Below are 24,076 nucleotides of genomic sequence, written 5' to 3' on the forward strand. Positions count from 1 at the left end.
ATGCTAAGGAGGCTCACAAGGTAAGGAACTGAAGGTGACTTCTGGCCAATAGCCAGCAAGGAATTGAAGCTCAGTCTAACTGCCATCAAGGAACTGAATCCTGGCAATTATGTAAGTGAGCTTGGGAGTGAATCCTTCCCCAGTCAAACCTTCAGATGAACCCCAAGCCCTGGCTGACAACTTGAACAAAGCCTATGACAGACCCTGAATCAGAGAATCCAGTTCAGCTGTGCCTGGAATTCTGACCCACAGAAACTATAAGATAATAAATATGTGTTCTATTGTTTTAAGTGACTAAACTTTGGGGATGTTACTTAGAAATAGATAATTAATTAGCAGTAGACAATTAGTACATCTAATGTACAATGGTGGAACAGGGACATGATAACCACAATAAATACTCTCATTTGAAAAAGTAGACTGCACTCGGTGTAATCTTAACACTTTGGGAGGCTGAACAGGGGCAGATTGCTTGAGTTCAGGAGTTTGCGACCAGCCTGGACAACATGGCAAAACCCTAGTTCTACAAAAAAAAAGAAAAAGAAAAAAAGAAAAAAAAAATTAGCCAGGCATGATGGTGTGCACCTGTACTCCCAGCTACTCAGGAGGCTGAGGCATGAGGATCACTTGAACCCAGGAGGCAGAGGTTGCAGTGAGCTAAGATTGTGCCACTGAACTTCAGCCTGAGCAACAGAGTGAGACCCTGTCTCAAAAAAAAAAAAAAAAAAAAAAAAAAGGAAAAAAAAGACTGGAGGCACATCACAATCATTGGCCCAACAATTCTGAAATCCCATTAGGTAAGTGTTGTGGGAGTCCCTCTTATGAACATAGTGAGGTCCCTCTTCCCCAAGGCAAGGATGTTCCTTACTAGATCCCCATTCTGCTTCACGAGTATAGCTCTCAAGTTCATTTATCTCCATTGCTCTTGGTTCTATTTTCTCAGAGGCCCTTCCTGTTCCATGATACTTCTTGCTCTTTTGTGAAGAGAACGTTGGAACAATTTCAATTGAACATTGGAACCACCCAATCCCAGAACCAATGCCACTTCTAGGTATTAATTTCTGTATTGGTCAGCTATTGCTGCTTAACAAACAACCACATAAATGTCAGTACCTTACAACAATAAGCACTTATTGCACCCTGTGGTCTACAGACCTGAGGGTGGGTCTGCTTCAGGCTGTGAGTCCATTTGGCTTATTCTAGCCTGAGGGTCTATGCCAGAAAGCAAGGCCACACTCAAAAGCAACTTCTCTGTTCACATCACAGACACTAAAATCCTATTGACCAAAGCAAGTCATATGGCCAAGGCCAAAGTCAAGGCACAGCAAAGTATTTTGCCATCATGAGATCATGTGGAGAATATGGATATACAATATCACTACATTTGAGGAAAGAACTGAGTTCAGTTATTGAACCTATCACACTATATAAATTTTATGTGAAGAAGGGTTTCTATGCCTAAAAATATTTTAAGTTCCTGGCCAAAAGGATTTCTAAAATCTCTAGTTTTGGGAGCACCATGGAAATAGAATATTTGCATGGGTAAGGGGTAAATCAGTAAGTATAGAGAGGCCAGTCCTGTTTGGGAGGCACTGAGGGTGGTTGTGTATTTCATCAAGCACCTGGAAGGCGTACAGGGAAGGCAGAATGAGGATGCTGGACAATTAACCAGCATATCCAGAATTAGCCCATTATTTATTATGGGATTAAAAAATTTTTTTTGCATGCCTCAAGCAAGATAGATGCGTTCAATTGTAAGTTCAAAAGTATATTGTAGTACACTAGTGTTTGCAGTGGCATTATACATAATAGCAAAAGATGGAAAAAACCCAGTGTTCTAGATGAATAAACAAATGATTATATATACACACAATGAAATATTATTCACCTTTAAAAAGGAATAAAATTCTGATACGTGCTACCACCATGTGAATCTTGAAAACATTATGCTAAATGGAATAAACCAGACACAAAAGAACAAATATTGTATGAGTCCACCTACATGGGGTACTTAGAATAGTCAAATTCATAGAGACACAAAGTAGGATAGTGGTTACTAGGGGTTGGGAAGAAATGAAGAGTTCTTGTCGAATGGATACAGAGTTTCAGTTTGGGATGATTGAAAAGTTCTGGTGATGGATAGTGATGATGGTTGCATAATGTGAATGTACTTCAAGCCACTGAATTGTACACTTAAAATATGGCTAAAATGGTAAATTTTATTTTTTCTTCTTTTTAGCCACCTATAGTCTATCAATTTTATGTTATCCTATGTGGTATATTTTATCACAAAAAAAACTGCTTCATAGAAAAAATATATTCTAAAGTTAACCACAAATACTTAGGATAATCTACACCACTGTACTTCTCCACCATAATGGGAAAAGGGTTGACCATATTTAATAATGAAATCTTATGCCAAATAAAAATGAAATTAGGAAGGGCTAAGAAACTCTTATGACATGTCTATATTTCAAATAAAATTAGGCTCCTACAAAGACATGATAAACCTGTTATGATGGAAGAAAATCCACTTATTTCAAGCTTATATTCTTGTTCAGAAAACCAAGAGACAAATCAGAATGGCAGTAGTCTTCATATGTCAGTACTTGTATGTTTGAAAATTGCAGTAACCCTAGGAATACACTCTTAGATCTTCTTTTAAGAGAGCCTGATTCCTCTAATCCCAGCACTTTGGGAGGCCAAGGCAGGTGATCACCTGAGGTCGGAAGCGCGAGACCAGTCTGGCCAACATGGTGAAACCCTGTTTCTATTAAAAATACAAAAAATTAGTCAGGTGTGGTTGTGGGCGCCTGTAATCCCAGCTACTCAAGAGGCTGAGGCAGGAGAATTGCTTGAACCCTGGGGGCGGAGGTTGCAGTGAGCCGAGATGGTGCCACTGCACTCTAGCCTGGGCAACAGAGTGAGATGACGTCTCAAAAAAAAAAAAAAAAAGAGAGAGCCTGATTCAAGGATTATAGTTTGCAGACATCCTCCAGCTGCTGAACCTTCAGAATCCAGCACATTGTCATGCTGAGGTGACACTCCCTGGTCTCTCCAATGACTGAGCTCGGTGGGAGTAGGAGAGATGGGCCATTCTTGCCTACTATGGAACTCTTCTAATGGGCAATCTTTGCTCTGACACTCCCCATTAACCTGGCTGAGAATTTTACAGAGCTGCATTGCAGTCCGGACACGCTTCCTACCCAACCTCCCTTTACAGGTGTCAGATAGTCATCACAGCTTGAGGCTCTCCCGTCTACTCCTGCTCCCTCTCTTTATCCTTCACTGGCATTTCTCCCAGAATTGCACGTCTAGTTCTGTCTTGCTGTCTGTTTCCTGGAGGGCCTGAGCTGACACAGAAACACTATGATTAAGTTTTGTTTGTTTGGCATGTTGACTTAGAAAAAAAGGTATTGGCTTGATTCAAATAGTTGCCCTACTTTAATAATATTAAAAGAATGAAGATTGCTCCCTGAAAACTGGTTCTCTAGGCTATCTCAACCTGGCTGACTTGAACTAGATGACTGGGATTTGGGAAGCTGGTTTCACTAGATTGAATATAGCTGGAGGCCCCACTGATGTTTTCATTCAGGCTGCAAAAGAGGGCAATGCTGGACCAAAATATAAAAGTAAACCAAAAAAGAATGGAGCACAGGAAACTGGAGATATAACATGGGCTGCAAATGGCAATCACGGAGTCAAGGCATTAGGAGAGATGGATAGCTGTTCTCTGAGTCAGGCTGGGAAATCAATCCCTGACTAGACATCGTATGTCTTAGAGATGCCTGGTGTAATTAGTTTTCTAGGGCTTTCCTAACATATTACATATTGGATGGCTTAAAACAACAAAAAGTCATATTCTCACAGTTCAAGAGGCCAGCAGTCTGCAGTCAAGGTGTTGGTGTACTGATTCCTTCTTAAAGTATTCAGAGGGAGAACCTGTTCCATGCAGCTCTCTTAGCTTCTGGTGGCTGCTGGCAATCCTTAGCTTGTGGCAGCAGAACTTACCATCTCTCCCTCGCAAGCCACATGGCACTCTCCCTGTGTGTCGGTGTCCAAGCTTGCCTCCTCTTCTAAGGACACCAGTCATACTGCATTCAGTATGACCCACTTCAATCCAGCATGATCTCATCTTGACTATATCTGCAAAGGCCCTATTCCAAATAAGGTCACATTCACAGGTTCCAGATGGACATGAATATGGGAGAAGGTTGGGGGGTGGGGGAACTATTCAACCCAGTACACCTGGGAACTTGAGTTTAGATTAAAAAGAAGCCTTTAGATTGGTGTCATAGGAGATGAGGAAGAATTTTCTGGGGTGAGACTTTGAAAATAGGAATATAGGGTCTTGTTGCAGATCTGAAACATCAGAAGTATAGACTCTGTCTTCTTTCCTGACCACTGTTCTTAAGATACTACTTAATCAGGCCGGGTGCAGTGGCTGTAATCCCAGCACTTCGGGAGGCCGAGGCGGGAGGATCACAAGGTCAGGAGATCGAGACCATCCTGGCTAACACAGTGAAACCCCGTCTCTACTAAAAATACAAAAATTAGCTGGGTGTGGTGGCGGGCGCCTGTAGTCCCAGCTACTCAGGAGGCTGAGGCAGGAGAATTGCTTGAACCTGGGAGGGGAGGTTGCAGTAAGCTGAGATCGTGCCACTGCACTCCAGCCTGAGTGACAGAGCGAGACTCCATCTCAAAAAAAAAAAAAAAAAAAAAAGATATTACTTAATCGTTACTCTCCTTGGCTTCCAGTCGTCAGAGCAGTGAAGTATCTGGTTTAGCGCATTTGTGTATGTGCATTTGGCCCACTCCTTTACCGCTCCACCCCCAATTGTTTCTATAGAGGAAGGCAGATAGCAAAGTCCAAATACTAAATTGCCAGAATCATGCTGGAAAGGGAGAGAAACAGACACTTTGGGTGGAAGTGGGCTGCCATATCATTTAAGTGGAATGGGGAAAGGAATCTAGGTTATTTTTTACCTTTTACCCTAATTTTTTTTTTTTTTCTCCTTGAGATGGCGTTTCACCCTTGTTGCCCAGGCTGGAGTGCAGTGGCATGATCTCGGCTCACTGCAACCTCCACCTCCTGGGTTCAAGCGACTCTCCTGCCTCAGCCTCCTGAGTAGCTGGGATTACAGGTGTGCACCACCAGGCCTGGCTAATTTTTTGTATTTTTAGTAGAGATGGGGGTTTCACCATGTTGGCCAGGCTGGTCTCGAACTCCTGACCTCAGGTGATCTGCCCACTTTGGCCTCCCAAAGTGCTGGGATTACAGGCGTGAGCCACCATGGCTGGACCCCAAATCTCTTTATTGTGACCTCCCCAACCCCATTTCACTCTTAGATCTAGAAGTACCTGGTTCTGCCAGTTCCTGAATATTCTGAGGATTCTGCAGTAAATCAGGTTGGTTTTCAGCTTTCTGCACTGACAGCTAAGAATGTGTCTATCTCTGTTCTGCTATGTAAATGTCTATTCATCCATCTATTTTCAGATTGCAAAATTTTGTTCTTTTCCTGTTTTTCTCATACTTGACTCTTTTTGCTGTGGGTATTCATGTGTCTCTATCTATCAATCAATCAATCAGTCATCTATCTTCCTATTCATCCATCCATCTCCCTTTGTTGTAATTTAGTGAGGCTTTGGAGGGAATAAAATTAGATGTATATATTAACCAGACATCTTAACCTGAAATTACAGATTTAAAGTGATACCAATCAATATAATTGTAAGGTTTTCTCCTGTAATGCTAAGCAGCTCAGGTGCAGGAATGAAGCAGGCAGACATTTAATCAGGGTTGAAGTTATGCCAGGTGAAAAATGGAGGGAGGGAGGAGACTCAACGGTGTTTTGTTTGCAAGGGAGTCATCATAGTGATGCGCCCCAGACTCTAAAGCTGGATAAAGAGGATAGTGAGAACATAAGATGATGAGTGAAAAAACTGGGAGTCACTGAAACAAATTTACAAGAAAAAAACAAACAACCCCATCAAAAAGTGGGCAAAGGACATGAACAGACACTTCTCAAAAGAAGACATTTATGCAGCCAGAAAACACATGAAGAAATGCTCATCACTGGCCATCAGAGAAACGCAAATCAAAACCACAGTGAGATACCATCTCACACCAGTTAGAATGGCCATCATTAAAAAATCAGGAAACAACAGGTGCTGGGGAGGATGTGGAGAAATAGGAACACTTTTACACTGTTGCTGGGACTGTAAACTAGTTCAACCATTGTGGAAGTCAGTGTGGCGATTCCTCAGGGATCTAGAACTAGAAATACCATTTGAGCCATGTGGGTATATACCCAAAGGACTATAAATCATGCTGCTATAAAGACACATGCACACGTATGTTTATTGCGGCACTATTCACAATAGCAAAGAGTTGGAACCAACCCAAATGTCCAACAACGATAGACTGGATTAAGAAAATGTGGCACATATACACCATGGAATACTATGCAGCCATAAAAAATGATGAGTTCGTGTCCTTTGTAGGGACATGGATGAAACTGGAAAACATCATTCTCAGTAAACTATCGCAAGGACAAAAAACCAAACACCACATGTTCTCACTCATAGGTGGGAATTGAACAATGAGAACTCATGGACACAGGAAGGGGAACATCACACTCCGGGGACTGTTGTGGGGTGGGGGAGGGGGGAGGGACAGCATTAGGAGATATACCTAATGCTAAATGACGAGTTAATGGGTGCAGGAAATCAACATGGCACATGGATACATATGTAACAAACCTGCACATTGTGCACATGTACCCTAAAACCTAAAGTATAATAAAAAAAAAAAGTAACAAAAAAAAAATTGGGAGTCAATGGGGATTGGAGTCTCAAAGATTTTTGAAAAAGTGCTCAACTGGGTACACAAAATTAAGGGAGCAGGAAGGATAGTGAGTGGAGGGCTTAAAATTTAGATCTGAGACTTTGCAGAGGTGGCTATTGGGTGTGACCTTGGGAAGGGGTGGTGTGGCAGACTCTTTTGCCACGGTATCATTAATCCACTGACCTTCTACACTGTGACACTGTCACACTTCCATTAAGAGGTGGAGTCTTATTCCTTCCCTTCGAATCCAGACCCTCTAACTGGTTTATAACCAACTGGGTAGAAGTGAAGCTGTGTGATTTCCTGCGTTCGGTCAGAGTGTCGGCCTGGTTCTTATGGAATGCTCCCTCTAGGGAAAGCCAGCATCATGAGAGCCATCTACCCCGAGACTGCCATGCTGGACAGGCCATGTGTAGGTGCTCTGGTTGACTGTCCCAGCTGAACCTAACCTTTCAAGCACCCCTGCCAAACTACTAGACATGTGAGTGAAGCTGTCTTGGACTCTACTAGAGCAGCCAGCTAGGTGACTTCAATTGATACCATAAGAAACGAAATTGCCTAGGCCAGGTCAAGAACCCCGCCTGTTTCTTGACCTACATCATTTGTGAAGTATGATTACATGTTTATGATTTGTAAGTCACTTTCTTTCATCCAGAGCTCTCCCGTGAGCTCCAGAGCCATATATCCAACTGCCTTCAGAACATCTCCAGTTAGATGGCTAATATGCATCTCAAATTTAACATGTCCAAAATTGAGTTCTGAATAGTTCTCTCAAACCTGCTCTTACCTAAATCAGTTAAAGGCAATGAAAGTCTTCCAGTTGTGCAGGCCAAAAACCTTGTTGTCATCCTCACTCCTTCCTTTCTCACATATTCCATATCCAATGTGTTAGGAAATCCCATGGCCTCCATCTTCAAAATATAACCAGATTTCAACCGCTTCTCATCAATTCCACTGCCACTACCCTGGTCCAAGCTGCCATCATCTCTTGCCTGGATTACAAGGATAGTCTCCTTACAGGTCTTGCTGTGGCTGACCTTGTTCATCCTAGGTCTACGCAGCTAACTTACTCAAAGGGATCCTGCTAAAATGTCAGATTATATCCTTCCTCTGCTCAGAAGCTTCCAATGACCTGCCATCTCAATCAGTAAATAAATGCCAAAGTGCATACGAGGAACTACGGAGCCTCCCTCACCTCTCTGTTCATCTCCTACTTTTTTTGTGCTCCTACAGTGGCTTCCTCCCTGGTCCTTAATCTGGATAGGTGCAGTTGTGTTTCAGGGGCTTTGCACTCGTCGCTCCTTCTGCTGGAAAACTCTTCTTCAGAGACCCACGTAGCTAGCAACCTGTCACTCAGACACCTTGTAACCCCATTCCTTGCTTCCTTTTTCTCCTTAGCCATGTATCACTGTCTAACATACTATATATTTTACTTATTTATTGCCTGTTTTCCCCAGTGGAATGTAAGAGCCACAAGGCAGGCAATTTTGTCTAATTTGTTTACTGCTGTTTAAACTAGTACCATGCACATAGACAGCACTCAAAACGTATTTATTAAATGACAATTTCTTAGTACAGTGTATACTATCCCCACCAAAGGAAAAAAACATTAAGGGCAAAACATAGGGTGGGGGACGGGAATATTGCTAAAGAAAACCTCTAATAAGAGTTATCTATAATTGTAGCTTTTATTTATTATATCTTCATTCAATCATTTATTCACAATTAGTCTAATTGCATTCTTGATGAATACCTGACTTCAGCAAAGGAGTCAATCCACTAAGCAAAGTTCATTTATTTTTCATGATGTTCTTCTTTTGATCTTGAGTCTTTACTCTCCTGGATTCCTAAGAGAACTGCATCAGCCTCTAGTATAGTTGTATCTGTTGTTGCTCCCAGGAACCTAGACGTAAGTTCAAGATCTAATAGTCGCAACCGGACCCTGGTTCCTTTCTGGTATTTCCTAAATAGTAAAAAAAATAAATAAATAAAATAAATAAAATAAAATAAAAATTCCATTAATAATGAATATCGTAACATCAACAACTAGTTTAACAACCACCACCAAATTCCAATTTTGTGTTAGCTCAAGATGAAGTTAACACTGGTATCTGAGAAATAGCTGTATTTGACATAAAAGTAATTTGATTGTATCAGAAAAGCCCCCACCGCCCAACTTCTTTGTTTTGAAAAAAAAAAAAGACAGGGTTTCACTCTGTTACCCAGGCTGGAGTACAGTGGCGCAATCAGAGCTTACCGTAACTTCAAACTTCTGGGCTCAAGCGACTCTCCTGCTTCAGCCTCCCAAGCAGCTAAGACTACAAGCATGTACCACCACAGCCAGCTAATTTCAGAGTCAGGGTCGCTCTATGTTGCCCAGGCCAGGCTGGTCTCAAACTCCTGGCCTCAAGTGACCCTCCCATCTTGGCCTCCTAAATTTTGGGGGTAACAGGTGTGAGTCATTGCCAGCTCTAGAATTTTCATCTTAAAAGTTGCCTTTAAAGATTTTAAAACCACAGTAAATGGAAATTCAAGCAAGACAGTTCTTAAAACTGGTGTTTGCTTTAATTTGTCAATTAAAGTCAGAGAGTATCAAGGGGAAAAGAAGTTTCAGATACATTTTCCTTCTAAAATCAAAACTTTATTTTTTTAATTTCTTTTTATTACACTTTAAGTTTTAGGGTACATTGCCTGCAGGTTTGTTACATATGTATACATGTGCCATGTTGGTGTGCTGCACCCATTAACTCTTCATTTAACATTAGGTATATCTCCTAATGCTATCCCTCCCCCCTCCCCCCACCCCATGACAGGCCCCGGGGTGTGATGTTCCCCTTCCTGTGTCCATGTGTTCTCACTGTTCAATTCCCACCTATGAGTGAGAACATGCGGTGTTTGGTTTTTTGTCGTTGCAATAGTTCGCTGAGAATGATGGTTTCCAGCTTCATCCATGTCCCTACAAAGGACATGAACTCATCCTTTTTTATGGCTGCATAGTATTCCATGGTGTATATGTGCCACATCTTCTTAATCCAGCCTATCACTGTTGGACATCTGGGTTGGTTCCAAAGTCTTTGCTGCTGTGAATAGTGCCGCAATAAACATACGTGTGCATGTGTCTTTATAGCAGCATGATTTATAATCCTTTGGGTATATACCCAGTAATGGGATGGCTGGGTTAAATGGTATTTCTAGTTCTAGATCCCTGAGGAATCGCCACACTGACTTCCACAATGGCTGAACTAGTTTACAGTCCCACCAACAGTGTAAAAGTGTTCCTATTTCTCCACATCCTCTCCAGCACCTGCTGTTTCCTGACTTTTTAATGATGGCCATTCTAACTGGTGTGAGATGGTATCTCACTGTGGTTTTGATTTGCGTTTCTCTGATGGCCAGTGATGATGAGCATTTTTTCATGTGTCTGTTGGCTGCATAAATGTCTTCTTTTGAGAAGTGTCTGTTCATATCCTTCGCCCACTTTTTGATGGGGTTGTTTTTTTCTTGTAAATTTGAGTTCTTTGTAGATTCTGGATATTAGCCCTTTGTCAGATGAGTAGATTGCAAAAACTTTCCCCCATTCTGTAGGTTGCCTGTTCACTCTGATGGTAGTTTCTTTTGCTGTACAGAAGCTCTTTAGTTTAATTAGATCCCATTTGTCAGTTTTGGCTTTTGTTGCCATTGCTTTTGGTGTTTTAGACATGAAGTTCTTGCCCATGCCTATGTCCTGAATGGTATTGCCTAGGTTTTCTCCTAGGGTTTTTATGGTTTTAGGTCTAACATTTAAGTCTTTAATCCATCTTGAATTAATTTTTGTATAAGGTGTAAGGAAGGGATCCAGTTTCAGCTTTCTACATATGGCTAGCCAGTTTTCCCAGCACTATTAAATAGGAAATCCTTTCCCCATTGTTTGTTTTTGTCAGGTTTGTCAAAGATCAGATAGTTGTAGATATGTGGCATCATTTCTGAGGGTTCTGTTCTGTTCCATTGGTCTGTATCTCTGTTTTGGTACCAATACCATGCTGTTTTGGTTACTGTAGCCTTTTAGCATAGTTTGAAGTCAGGTAGCTTGATGCCTCCAGCTTTGTTCTTTTGGCTTAGGATTGACTTGGCGATGCAGGCTCTTTTTTGGTTCCATATGAACTTTAAAGTAGTTTTTTCCAATTCTGTGAAGAAAGTCATTGGTAGCTTGATGGGGATGGCATTGAATCTATAAATTACCTTGGGCAGTATGGCCATTTTCACGATATTGATTCTTCCTACCCATGAGCATGGAATGTTCTTCCATTTGTTTGTGTCCTCTTTGATTTCATTGAGCAGTGGTTTGTAGTTCTCCTTGAAGAGGTCCTTCACGTCCCTTCTAAGTTGGATTCCTAGGTATTTTATTCTCTTTGAAGCAATTGTGAATGGCAGTTCACTCATGATTTGGCTCTCTGTTTGTTACTGGTGTATAAGAATGCCTGTAATTTTTGCACATTGATTTTGTATCCTGAGACTTTGCTGAAGTTGCCTATCAGCTTAAGGAGATTTTGGGCTGAGACGATGGGGTTTTCTAGATATACAATCATGTCATCTGCAAACAGGGACAATTTGACTTCCTCTTTTCCTAATTGAATACCCTTTATTTCCTTCTCCTGCTTGATTGCCCTGGCCAGAACTTCCAACACTATGTTGAATAGGAGTGGTGAGAGAGGGCATCCCTGTCTTGTGCCAGTTTTCAAAGGGAATGCTTCCAGTTTTTGCCCATTCAGTATGATATTGGCTGTGGGTTTGTCATAGATAGCTCTTATTATTTTGAGATACGTCCCATCAATACCTAATTTATTGAGGGTTTTTAGCATGAAGCGTTGTTGAATTTTGTCAAAGGCCTTTTCTGCATCTATTGAGATAATCATGTGGTTTTTGTCGTTGGTTCTGTTTATATGCTGGATTATGTTTATTGATTTGCTAAAACTTTATTTTAAAGTAAAATTTTACAAAAGCAAAATGGAAAAAAGTCTAAGTGTAAAGTACTCAGCATTTGGGATTAGTTGCATTGTTATTAAAATGTAATGCCAGTTGGATGAACCTGGAGGACTTTATAAACCAGGCACAGCATGACAAACCCCACATGATCTCTCACTTATATGTGAAATCTAAAAAAGTTGAACACCTTGAAGTAGAGAGAACTACAGCTCCTGTGGTTACCAGGTCAAAGGATGTTAGTCAGGATACAAAATTTCAGTTAGACAGGAGGAGTAAGTTCAAGAGATTTACATCATGGTGATGACAGTTAATAACAATGCTGTAGACTTGGAAATTGTTAAGTGAGTATATTTTGTGTTCTCATCATCAAAAATGATTAAGTACATGAGGTAATGCATTTGTAAATTAGCTTGATTTGGCTATCCCACAATGTATACATACTTCAAAACAGCATGTTATACCCAATAAATATGTACAATTTTTATTAGTTAAAAAATAAATTATGAATGAAAATGTAATGCCAGCCATAACACATGACGACTCAATTTAGTCAATAAAATATTCAAGTATTTTATAATACCAAATGAAAACTGATACCCATTTGCCTTTCTTCCTCAATCAATTATTTTAAAAGTTAAACATCAACATTATAGAATAGCAAGAGTGGAAGCACTGCTGGTTAAAAACCACAAATCTTTAAAAGTCTAAATATATACTTTATATATTCTAATTTAATTTTAAAATTAAAATAACTTTATATAAACAGAAAATGAAGAAAGAAAGTTCTCAAAAAAGTCACTGGAAAATAATTTTGGTAGACTACATATGAATAGTATCCACATAATATTTGGGTATTCTGAAGAAATTTACATATGGTCCATCAAGTAAACATTTAGGCTATTCAGTTTTTGAGAAGCTACTTTTTCTGATTTTAGAAATAAATGTCCTTTTGTAAAATCTGGAAAATGATGAAGTCAGTCACATTTTCTAGTCCTTCTATATGTTTATATGCATATATGTATATATGTGTATTTGACATCATAGGTAATATTTTGTGTCTTTGTTTTAAACAACTAGACATATCTTCCATGTTACAGATAGAAAAATTATGGTACACGGAAGTAAAGCTACTGGCCTAATGCCACACAGTGGTATAAGAGGATTCACAGATTCTTCTGCTCCTCCTTAAGTTTTCAATTACCTATGACTTCTTGAAAGAACAGTAAACATAATCCCTTTAGGAGTGGTAAGAATTTATCACTTCATATAGTCTTATAATGTCTTTCCTATGAAGTAAAATATAAGCCATATTGCTGCCATTCAACTCATTATTTTAATTATTATCCATTAGAAAAATGGCTACTTTCAAATAAATTATCATTGAAAGCAGTATCTACTGCCTCATGCAATGTTATTTTTTACATTTTTTTTAAACTGGGGAAAAAGTCCCCCAGGCAGCAGTTTTTCAGAAATCTTGTATTTCCTATTAAAACCAAAGAATACTGCTGTCTTGAAAGGCGAATAGGATGTCTCCACTGAGCACATTCAAAACGAAAATAGCCTATGTTTTTACTGCTTGGTGTGTTTCTTTTAACTTCAAGTGCTTGCTTCTGACTGATCTTTGTGAACTCCAGCCTAAATGGATTCAATCTCAGCCTTTACCAAGACTGCTCTCTTCCACTGTGCACTTTCTCAGGCCATATGCTGCAGTAAATGAGACTGCATGTCTGAGCTGTATAGGAAAAGGGCAATTAAATCTGGTTTTGCATTTCTGTATTAAGGGCATGGTTTAAAGACTTTCCTTTGGAGAGGTTTCTGACATTCTTTCCACAGACATTCTTTAACATCTGTCAGTGCATGCTACTGATGGTTCTCACAGACTTAAAATACAGAGAATCTCTCTGACTAGTTCTTTGATATAAATATATTAAGTAATACAAAGCCAACAAATACAAAGCTTGGATTGAACCTCGGTATCCAAAGAGAATATTGTGAGGAATTCTGACTTTGCTAGTCAAATTAGCTGTCTTGCTGTAATCATAATTCTCTGAAGTTTTAAAATAGTTCTTTTCAAATCATTAACCATCTATGTTTTCATCCTACTAAGTTAAAATCATTCAGATATTTTTCTGGCTTTCTCACAATTCCTTAATTAGACTTTTAAGACTACAGAAGAAAAGTTTCCATTTTCTCTTTTTTCAAGAGGAAGAAAAACATTTCTGAAGGTTTAATTAACATCAATTTGTTTCTTTTTCTAATTCATACAAATGCTCACAGTCATACCAATCTATATGTGAAGTCAGCAGCCACATCCCTGTGTGTATGTGTGTGGGTAAGTAGGAATGTGTGTGTATTTTCTTCTTTAAATAAACTATCTGGGCTTCAATGTCATCACTGTTAAAAAGCACAGAGTCAGAAAAGACCTTAGATCTTTTGCAGTTGGATGACTTTATTCTACTTTTATACAATTCTAAGTGCTTGGAAATTGATACAATGTAAAGTGATATTACATACAAAATTGATTATATACACAAAATGCAAACTTTTAAGCCTTTTTATTAGCTATATAAAACACTGTAATAATCTTGAACTTTCAATTAACAAATGAATCTTTATATGCAGACTACTTGGTTTATTTCAGGTTTGCCCCACTTTTTCAAAGTACCATCTGCCATGTTCCCTTGACCTGTCTAGTCTATTGCTTCTTTCCATTCAATCTGTAAGATGCCCATAAAAAGTCTCTCATTTGTTGTTTTTATTCCCTAGATAATCATAAGCATGTAACATTATATAACCTCTAACTGATTTCTAGACAATCTATTGAATAAGTGACTAATTATTTAAACTATGTGTTTTAATATTGCTATGTGTTTTAATATTGTTCATCACTGTACTATCTGTACTGTACACCATCAAGCACAGAAGCCAAGATTAACAAAATAAACATGAGTGGGTGTTCAAAAAGTTCTACTCCTCTCCAATATTTCTAGTTATCATTAAAATTTCAAATACAGCACACATCTTAAGTCCTAATTTATTATCCCAGGCCATCAGAAGATGTAAATTGAGATATAAAAATTATTATAATAATAATTTTTGCTACCTGAATTATTCCCAAAAGTCCTTTAAAAAAAAAAAGACTAATGATTATCACTTAAAAATACTATCTAGAGTGTGCCTAACCATGAGGCCAAATAAACAATATGTATAACTGGCCTGTTGGAAATCTACATACTCTCATGGCAATGAGCAAAAGATACTGTTCATAATATACCAAAACACATTTCCTCAAACTGCAATTATCCTGGATAAAGATTTTAATCTTGTTCTAAAATTCTACTATGAATATATAATTTTCAAGTTCTTTTTAACCTTGCCGGCCTAGTATTTTGTGCCACCACAAACAGAAGTTTTGTCTCTTGTTCAAGCATTGATTTATTTTATAAAATGTGAAAATGGAGCATTTAAAAATGTCTAGTAAATGATTTCATTTTTTAATAATGTGGAATATGCATATAATACATTATAAATGGTATCAATTATGACAGTTATAATTTTTTCTCAAGTTACAAAAGAAGATGTGTCAAGAAATGAGGGAGGGCCAGCCATGGTGGCTCACGCCTGTAATCCCAGCACTTTGGGAGACCGAGGCAGGAGGACTGCTTGAGTTCAGAGTTCAAGACCAAGATTGCTTGGGCCTGGCTGGTCGAGGCCAGTAAGGCAAGTAAGCCAAGATTATACCACTACACTCAGGCCTGGGTGACAGAGCAAGACCCCGTAGAGAAAAAAGAAAAGAAAAGAAAAGAGGAAAAGGAAAACCCTGTCACCTAACAGCCATAACAAGTCTGTTTTTATTAAAAACTAAATAATTTTTGCTAGTCAAATATGAATACATACATATGGAGTCTGTTTTTATTAAATAACTAAATCATCATATCAAGTCTGTTTTTATTAAAAAACTAAATACTTTCTGCTAGTCAAATATGAATACATACATATGGAAAGGGTGAAAAAAAAAAACAAAGAAACAGGAGTAAATGCTTTCAGGTACCTGAAATATGCTGATGACTAAAATTGGGATCAAACTTGGCAGTAGTATTATGGCTTTTAAGCAAAAAGGGATATGTTTTGGAGTATGCAATTTTCATTTTAAGAGAGAAGAAAATATATACATTTATTGACTGAAACAAGTTTTTTCAGTGTAGCATAGAGGTTTGACTGTGACCAAGTACAAGAAATCTACCTTTTCTGGGCTGTTTACTCATCTGCAATATACAGCACCTTGCAAGTCTGACAAGAGGCTTAAAGCATTAAGGTATGAAAAGTGCATGGCACATAATAAATACACAATAAATAGGAGCTTACTTACATCATCAATACTTATTTATAAAGTACAATATGCAACCAAAAGGACAGTCACTTCAAATATGGTTTTACTAAAGATACTAGAATACTATTCAAGTGGACAAGTCTAGTAGCAACCTTCAACATACATAAAATAAATGACAGGAGAGCAAAACTCATTGAAGGCATTCTTTGAGTTTGGGGATTTGGGGCAGAGGGAGGGGATCATAAGGTCCAGAGATTACTCTGTAGTTTACAGCGACAGACTTGGTATATCTGTGGGGAGCCTGAGCTGGGAGCTATCACAGAATATCTGTGGAATATTTTTAAAGTTGTTTTTCTTAAAAAGAAAATACTGACGGCCTGGGGTCCAACCCAGACCTGATCCAGCAAAATCAATAGGGTAGAGCTGGAGATTCACACATTTGGGAAAACACTTCCCATATGAGTCTGGTCTCCCGACTGTTCAACAAAATCACTGATTAATGTGTTCAGCAGCTATTCTCCAAACGGTTTGTGGTAGTTTGGGGCCAGGCTGAATCTTGCTTAATTCAAGCCTTAATTTCCTTACAAGTGCATGCAGTTTAGACATTATGTAGAAAGTCAAAGTTAGAACTATGTGTTTTAAATATCAGCTATGACAGGACAAAATTGTTTTTCCATTATGAAAATTAAAGAGATTAACAGTTATTTTCACCTAAACAAAAGGCTGAATCATTTTAGCTTGGCTACATAAGGTTTACTGTCATTAAGGTTGTACTTTCATGACCAAAAGACGTAAGATTTTCAAAATTACTAGCGCAATGCTCAAGAACATAACACTTGCTCCATACACAAGAGTCAAGTTTTGGCTTGACAACTGCTTGATGGCAAATGCTATTTCCTGATTTCCTCATCCCTAAAATGTCCTTAATAATGTCCTTCCATGGTAAAACCTCTGTCTCCAGATTCGTAATCCCCTGCACTTTTGACTACATTAAGAGAACAGAAAACTTCCAAACTTGTTGTACCACCCATTTTCAGGTTTGGTTAAATCTTGTTTCTGTCTCTCTGAATTAGTTACTTATTAAATAGGTATTGTTGAATTTTCAACAAACACTTGTCCAATACCTATATGAAGTAAGAGGATACCAACAAGAATTAGAGAGACTATCCCCTCTCCTCTCCTCTCAACCCCAGGAGGCAAAGATGGAGGGAAAAGTCGTATTCCACTAATTCCCTCGGTGGGAAGAACTACTTTAGGTCTGTCGTGATTTCTTTGTCTTTTCAACAAGAGATGAGACTTCATGGATCCCTTTTGGAAAGCCAAATACTTAAGAGACTGTTATTACAGTAGAGTATGTAGGCTAGCAATGGTCAGAGAGAGGAAAAAATCTCTCATAAAAGAATCAGACCCATGCTGCAGATCCCATGCAATCCAGAGTGCTTTAAATAGCCTCTTCTGTAGGACAAGAACCAGGGTCAATGAGGGGAGCAGAAGGGGAAAGCGTGGAGCACAAAGACTACTGTCCCATGCTGACCAGGCTTATGTTAAGCAGATTTGAAAAAGACTCTCGGCTGGGCGTGGTGGCTCACACCTATAATACCAGCACTTTGGGAGGCTGAGGCAGGAGGATAGCTTGAGTCTAAGAGTTTGAAATCAGTGAGCCCTTTTCTCTACAAAATAAAAAAAAAAATTAAAATTAGCCAGGTGTGGTGAGTGCCTGTAGTTCCAGCTACTGGGGAGGCTGAGGCAGGAGGAGCTCTTGAGCCCAGGAGTTCAAATCTGTGGTGAGCCATGATCACACCACTGCTCTCCAGCCTGGGCAACGGAGTGAGCACCTGTCTAAAATTAAATTAAATTTAATTTAAAAAGAGACTTTCAGGGCTTAGAATAGAGTTCGTGACTTGACCATAGGTCGTGTTTGATATTTGCCCTTTGCACCCCCAATTCGGAGTGTGTGTGTGTATATATATATATATATAGAGAGAGAGAGAGAGAGACAGTCTCTGTCACTCAGACTGGAATACTGTGGCACAATCTCAGCTCACTGCAACCTCCACCTCCCGGGTTCAAGAAATTCTTGTGCCTCAGCCTCCCAAGTAGCTGGGATTATAGGTGTGTGCCATCACACCTGGCTAATTTTTTGTATTTTTAGTAGAGATGAGGTTTCACCATGTTGCCCAGGCTGGTATTGAACTCCTGGCCTCAACTGATCCACCCGTCTCGGCCTCCCAAAGTGCTGGGATTACAGGCATAAGCCACCATGCCCAGCCTGAGTACATTAATTAAACACTACAGGCCAGGCGTGGTGGCTCACGCCTGTAATCCCAGCACTTTGGGAGGCCCAGGTGGGTGGATCACCTGAGGTCAGAAGTTCAAGACCAGCCTGGCCAACGCATAGTGAAACCCTGTCTCTACTAAGAATACAAAAATTAGCTGGGCGTGGTGGCGCATGCCTGTAGTCCCAGCTACTTGAGAAGCTGAGACAGGAGAATCGCTTGAAACCAGGAGTCGGAGATTGCAGTTAGCCGAGATTTTGCCACTGCACTCCAGCCTGAGTAACAAAGCAAGACTCCGTCTCACAAACAAACAAAAAACAAAACAAAACAAAAAGACACTACAGTTCATGCTCTTTATTAAAAACTGAGGGTACTGCAGCTTCGAAAATTCTGTTAAAATAAAAATCAACTACATAAGTACAGAAAAGCAAGCACTTTAAAGCCACTTCATGTGAGAAGGTGGTTTTAGATCATCAAAAGCTCAGTAAGAATCAACAACGTAGTTTTAGGGCAGGGTGCGGTGGCTCACGCCTGTAATCCCAGCACTTTGGGAGGCCCAGGCGGCGGGCGGATCACGAGGTCAGGAGATCGAGACCATCCTGGCTAACACGGTGAAACCCTGTCTCTACTAAAAATACAAAAAATTAGCCGGGCGTAGTGACGGGTGCCTGTAGTTCCAGCTACTCAGGAGGCTGAGGCAGGAGAATGGTGTGAATCCGGGAGGCGGAGCTTGCAGTGAGCCAAGATCGCGCCACTGCACTCCAGCCTGGGTGGACAAAGTGAGACTCCGTCTCAAAAAAAAAACCAAAAAACAAAAAACAATGTAGTTTTGCTCCCCCAATAAGCTAATGTAATTTTAGGCTGAATTAGAAGTATATATTCTATTCTATAATGTATAATCTGCATAATAATCTCAATCTCCTTTCACTTTTCTGACCATATCTAGCCTACTGTGACCTGCTCCGTGCAACACAATTAGAGGGTCATTGATAATCGGAACCTATCAAGAAGAGGACGGTGAAAGAATACTGTACTATGTTGAACGAGGAATTGAAGGGAAGGAAGGCATTTAGCAGACTGGAAAAAACAGCAAGAGGACCCTAAACCTCTCTGAATTTGCAAGGGTTTAATATTAAAAAGGTGACAGTACTTATTTTATGTGACTATATATTGTATGCCCCCGCTCCCCCTAAAAGCAGAAATAAGACAAATGGGTAGAAGCTTTAGGATGGCAGATTCATAGCAGTGTACTATGAGAAAGAACTTCTAACAGAGCTGGCTGGAAAGGGAGTAGGTTTTTTGTGTGTATTAATGGTGGAAATCACAGGGAATTTTCAAAATGGATGACCTTTGTGGTTATGGTGGAGTTTGAATTTAGTAAGGGTTGAATTAGATGACTTTCAAGATCCTCCCATTTCTAAAATTTATGATTCTGTGACCCAGAAAACCTAATAGTTCTCCAACACCAGAAAGCATGAAAGCTGGAAACCAGATTAAAAAAAGAGCAGCCAGCCAAACAGTCAGAAGGTAGGTCAGGTGTACAGTAACAAACTTAAGATCTGATTATCTTTCAGTCTACCTATCATCATTTAACTCTGGTAGACCATGAAGTACAACACTCTCAGTGACTTACCACATCCATAGGTGCCCTGACTTATTACAGATAACGATATCCATTATGCATAATTAGCTTCTTTATCTGACTCAAATCTGAAGCTAAAGATTATTCTGGACATGATTTCCTGGATAGATGGCCAGCTAAGTTGTGTTTCAGATAGGAGGATCACTTAATTGACTAGGCAACACAGGTATTTTAGTATATTAATCACTTCCCTAGGTAGGCAAGTCCTAAATCACCCTCTTCTCCTATATGAGGACACATGGAGCTACCATTTTCTGTTCCCGTGTTACTCTTTAATCTCTGTCAGTGTAGCACTTTTGAACTTCCACTTTGCAACACTGCACTACACTATACACTATATGTAGCAAGCATTCTATATGTTTGTAGAAGATTTTAGTAAATACGTACTTTCAAATGCTATATAACACATCTGCAACTTGTTTTGCAAACTGGGGGTCTAAAGTCTTTGGACAAGTCTGCATTCCACCACCTGTCATATGTGCTCCTTAACTTGGCTTCCAATCTCAAAGCTGCATTCACTTATTTTAAATCTTGAGGAGCAGCATAGGTGTTGACAATGTGTTACTTAGAATGTTCCAAGTATTCCCTGATCTCTGGGTCATTCCTGTCAAAACAGGAGTGTGACTACACAGTGACCAGGATGCAAGCTGATGATATTTTTGCTTCTAATCTGAGAAAAGAAATTGCTTTTGTGCAGATTGGTATCTCTAGGGTGACTTTGTTCTAAATGCTAATATCTTATTCTAAATATCATCGATTGTCAAATATCTTTGGAATAAAATTCTGCAAAAAAAAGTACACACTTCAGAATTTCTGAATAAAAAATATCAAACCATGTCTTTATGATTTAAATTATAAATAAGAGCTTTATTGTTTGCTTTTGTTTTTATTTTGATGGAAATAGGACGTTGAGGCAATTTCCTGGAGATTAGACAATGACATTATTTTAAACTTTTTACTATCCAGGAAAAAACATTCAAATGATAAAATTCAAAAAAATAGTGTTAGGCATATTTTGAATAATATAAGTATCTTTGCATAATTCTTATGCCTTTAAAGTAAGACAAAACAGGGTAGAATAGTGACTTATTTTTGTCTTCACCACTAAGAAGGAATTAGTAGTTTCTAATAGAAACTCTAACTTTGATAAGCATTCATTTCCCCTATCAAATTCTATTTTATAGAGGTTATCTGCATCTAGTGGGCCTTGCCCATTTGGATTTCCTAAATCAGTGGTTATGACATAGAAAGAGATCTCAAAATCTTGCAGCTTTCTAACTCTCTAAGAAAAGATGAAGAAAAAGCAGAATTCTGTACAGAGAGCATGTATCATACCATATTAATGGGTAAAGAAAGCCGGTTTACTGGTGGGAACTAATTAAAACTAGGATAACAAATGGACAGTGTTTAAGAACATTCCTTGTAGGTGAACAACTCTATGATCATTATGTAACCCTAGGCGAGGTATTCAGCTCCTCGATCATTACTGTAAAAGAGGAATCACCGTAGTTCCTACCTCATAGGATGGCTGGGAAGATTGTAGGAAATAATACATATAAAAGACTTAGTAGGCCTGGCGCGGTGGCTCACGCTTGTAATCCCAGCACTTTGGGAGGCCGAGGCGGGCGGATCACGAGGTCAGGAGATCGAGACCACGGTGAAACCCCGTCTCTACTAAAAAATACAAAAAATTAGCCGGGCGTGGTGGCGGGCGCCTGTAGTCCCAGCTACTCGGAGAGGCTGAGGCAGGAGAATGGCGTGAACCCGGGAGGCAGAGCTTGCAGTGAGCCGAGATTGCGCCACTGCACTCCAGCCTGGGCGACAGAGCGAGACTCCGTCTCAAAAAAAAAAAAAAAAAAAAAAAGACTTAGTAAATCCTCAGTGAAAGTCCAGTCAGGATAGGCCTTGATTTAACAAAGAAATAATTCAGGTACAGAACTAGCTACTCTCTGTCATAAAGTAGGTCTGGCTGTTAAGGTTTACTGGAGCTGACTAATTGACTAGCAGGAGGATTGTCTATGTTGGGAGTAGACAACAGTTGATATGGAAATTTTCAAACATGTTGTGTTCAACGAATTAAGCTTAACTTTGGTGGGTATCAATTAGCTAAAGGCTTCTAATCTACTGGATAAGCAACAGCATCTGGACTTTTGAAAAAGTATGCCTCTAGGCCGTAGAGGGCCTTTCTGTTGACAGCAGGGCCCAAGTGACTGAGGATATGGGAAAAGAATATGAGCCTTGAGAAAGATGGGCCCTGCAGGAGTACTTGCCCTGGCCCTGGGGCTCCAGCCTACCAGTTTGTTCACTGGTTCATTCATTCACTCAAAAATGTTTTTTAGAGGCCCATCTGTGGAAGATACTGCTCTAGATGCTGCAATAACCAGTAAGTATAGAAGAAGGAAAGGGTTCCAGTACTCTTAGAGCTTACACTCTGCTAGGAAGAGAAAGACAATAAACCAAAAACAACCAAATCAAATAGGAGTAAGTGTTGTACAGAAAATAAAAATAAAGTGATATGTTAGAGAGGACTAGGGAACAACAGTAGACTGGGTGGTGAAGGAAGGCATCTCTGAAGAGGGCACGTTTAATGACAGGAAAAGGAGCCAGCTGTGCAAAGATGGGGACAGAGCTTTTCAGGCAGCAGCACCGTTGGTTCAAAGACTCATGGTAGGGTGAAGTTGGCACGTTCAAAACCAAAAGGCCAGTGTGACTGGAAAGTACTGGCAGGACTCGCAGGTCAGACAGGAAGGCAGGAGGCAGGCCATGTAAGGCTTCATACACCAAAGTAAATGGTTTGGGGTTTCTTTTAGGTGCTCTGGAAAGCCTATGGAGGGGAAGTGAATGATCAAATTTCTGTTTTGAAGATCACTCTGGCTGCTCTGTGTAAGAATGAATTCTAAGGGACAAGGATGGAAAGACACTGGGCAGGGAGGGTGAAGTGCTAATCAGGAAACTTATCTGTGGACAAAGGCACTGCAGCAAGAGAGAGAGGCTGTGCTGGCACCCCACATTCCCGGCAGCCAGATCTAATACCACTGATAAAGCTGTCTGTCTTGGTCAGAATTCACTCAGGACCATGGTAGAGTCAAGCTTTGCTATACTGCCTGCATTCTTCTTGGTTTAACAAACAGTTCATTCACGAACAGAACCACTCCTTCCTATCAGAATTGATGGAGGTCTGGCTGTAAGGTAGTCTGGGTGGGTAAACTGACTTGGCAGGATTGTATTCTTATGAAGGCAGAAAGCAGCTGACAGTTTTCAAAGATGTGCGGTGGGATCTGGGGAAGCAAGACCTTTTTTATTTTCTACAACAATGTGTACTCCTACATTTGCTTGTTTATATATGTGTATATTAGTTTGCTTGGGTTGCTATAACAAAATACCACAGATTGGGTGGCTTAAACAACAGAAATTTATTTTCTCACAGTTATGGAGGCTGAAAGTCCAAGATCAAGGCTCAGGCCAATTCAATTTCGAGTGAAGGTTCTCTTTCCGGCTTGCAGAGGCTGTGACCTCACGCGGCCCTCTCTCACTGCATGCACATGCAGAGTGTTCTTGCACGTTTCTTCCTTCTTTTATGAGGCCACCAATCCCACTGGATTAGGGCCTCAATCCTTAGACCTCACTTAACCTTTATTACTCCCTTACAGGTTCAATCTCCAAATACAGTCACGTTGGAAACTTGGGCTTCAACATATAAATTTTGGGAGGATAAAACTCTGTATATAACAAGGTGTTATTATCATATGAATGCCTATTTGCACGCAAATGTTCAATTTATTTGAAACATGTATTAGTCACACATTATGTGCCAAGGAGATGCTCAGGAGATGAAAAATAAGTCAGTGATCTTAAGGAGGTTAGAGTCTAGCAGGAAAGACAACCGTGATGAAATGAAATATACTAGTGGTATAGTTAAATGTAGAGAAATTCTATTAGGAAAGAAGTATCAAGGAATTCTCGGGAAAACAGCTGAAATTTATGTTAAATTTTATAGAATAAGCTGGAAGTCACCAGTG

General features: G+C 39.7%; 1 protein-coding gene across 3 annotated transcripts in view; it reads right to left on the reverse strand.

Moving 5' to 3' along the window:
- Window positions 1–6,595: 6,595 nt before the first annotated feature.
- The window catches only part of MRPS28 (mitochondrial ribosomal protein S28), a 111,542-nt gene continuing 94,061 nt past the window's right edge, over window positions 6,596–24,076 (reverse strand). For 2 of the 3 annotated variants that reach the window (XM_032759907.2, XM_032759906.2), the window contains exon 3: window positions 6,596–8,810. In XM_032759907.2, coding sequence (XP_032615798.1) covers window positions 8,642–8,810 — 169 coding nt within the window. In that variant the 3' untranslated portion in view covers window positions 6,596–8,641. The remainder of the gene's footprint in view (window positions 8,811–24,076) is intronic. The other variant, XM_032759909.2, reaches the window with a different exon arrangement.

Source organism: Hylobates moloch, unplaced genomic scaffold (assembly GCF_009828535.3).
Source record: "Hylobates moloch isolate HMO894 unplaced genomic scaffold, HMol_V3 SCAFFOLD_9, whole genome shotgun sequence".
NCBI classification, from domain to species: domain Eukaryota; kingdom Metazoa; phylum Chordata; class Mammalia; order Primates; family Hylobatidae; genus Hylobates; species Hylobates moloch.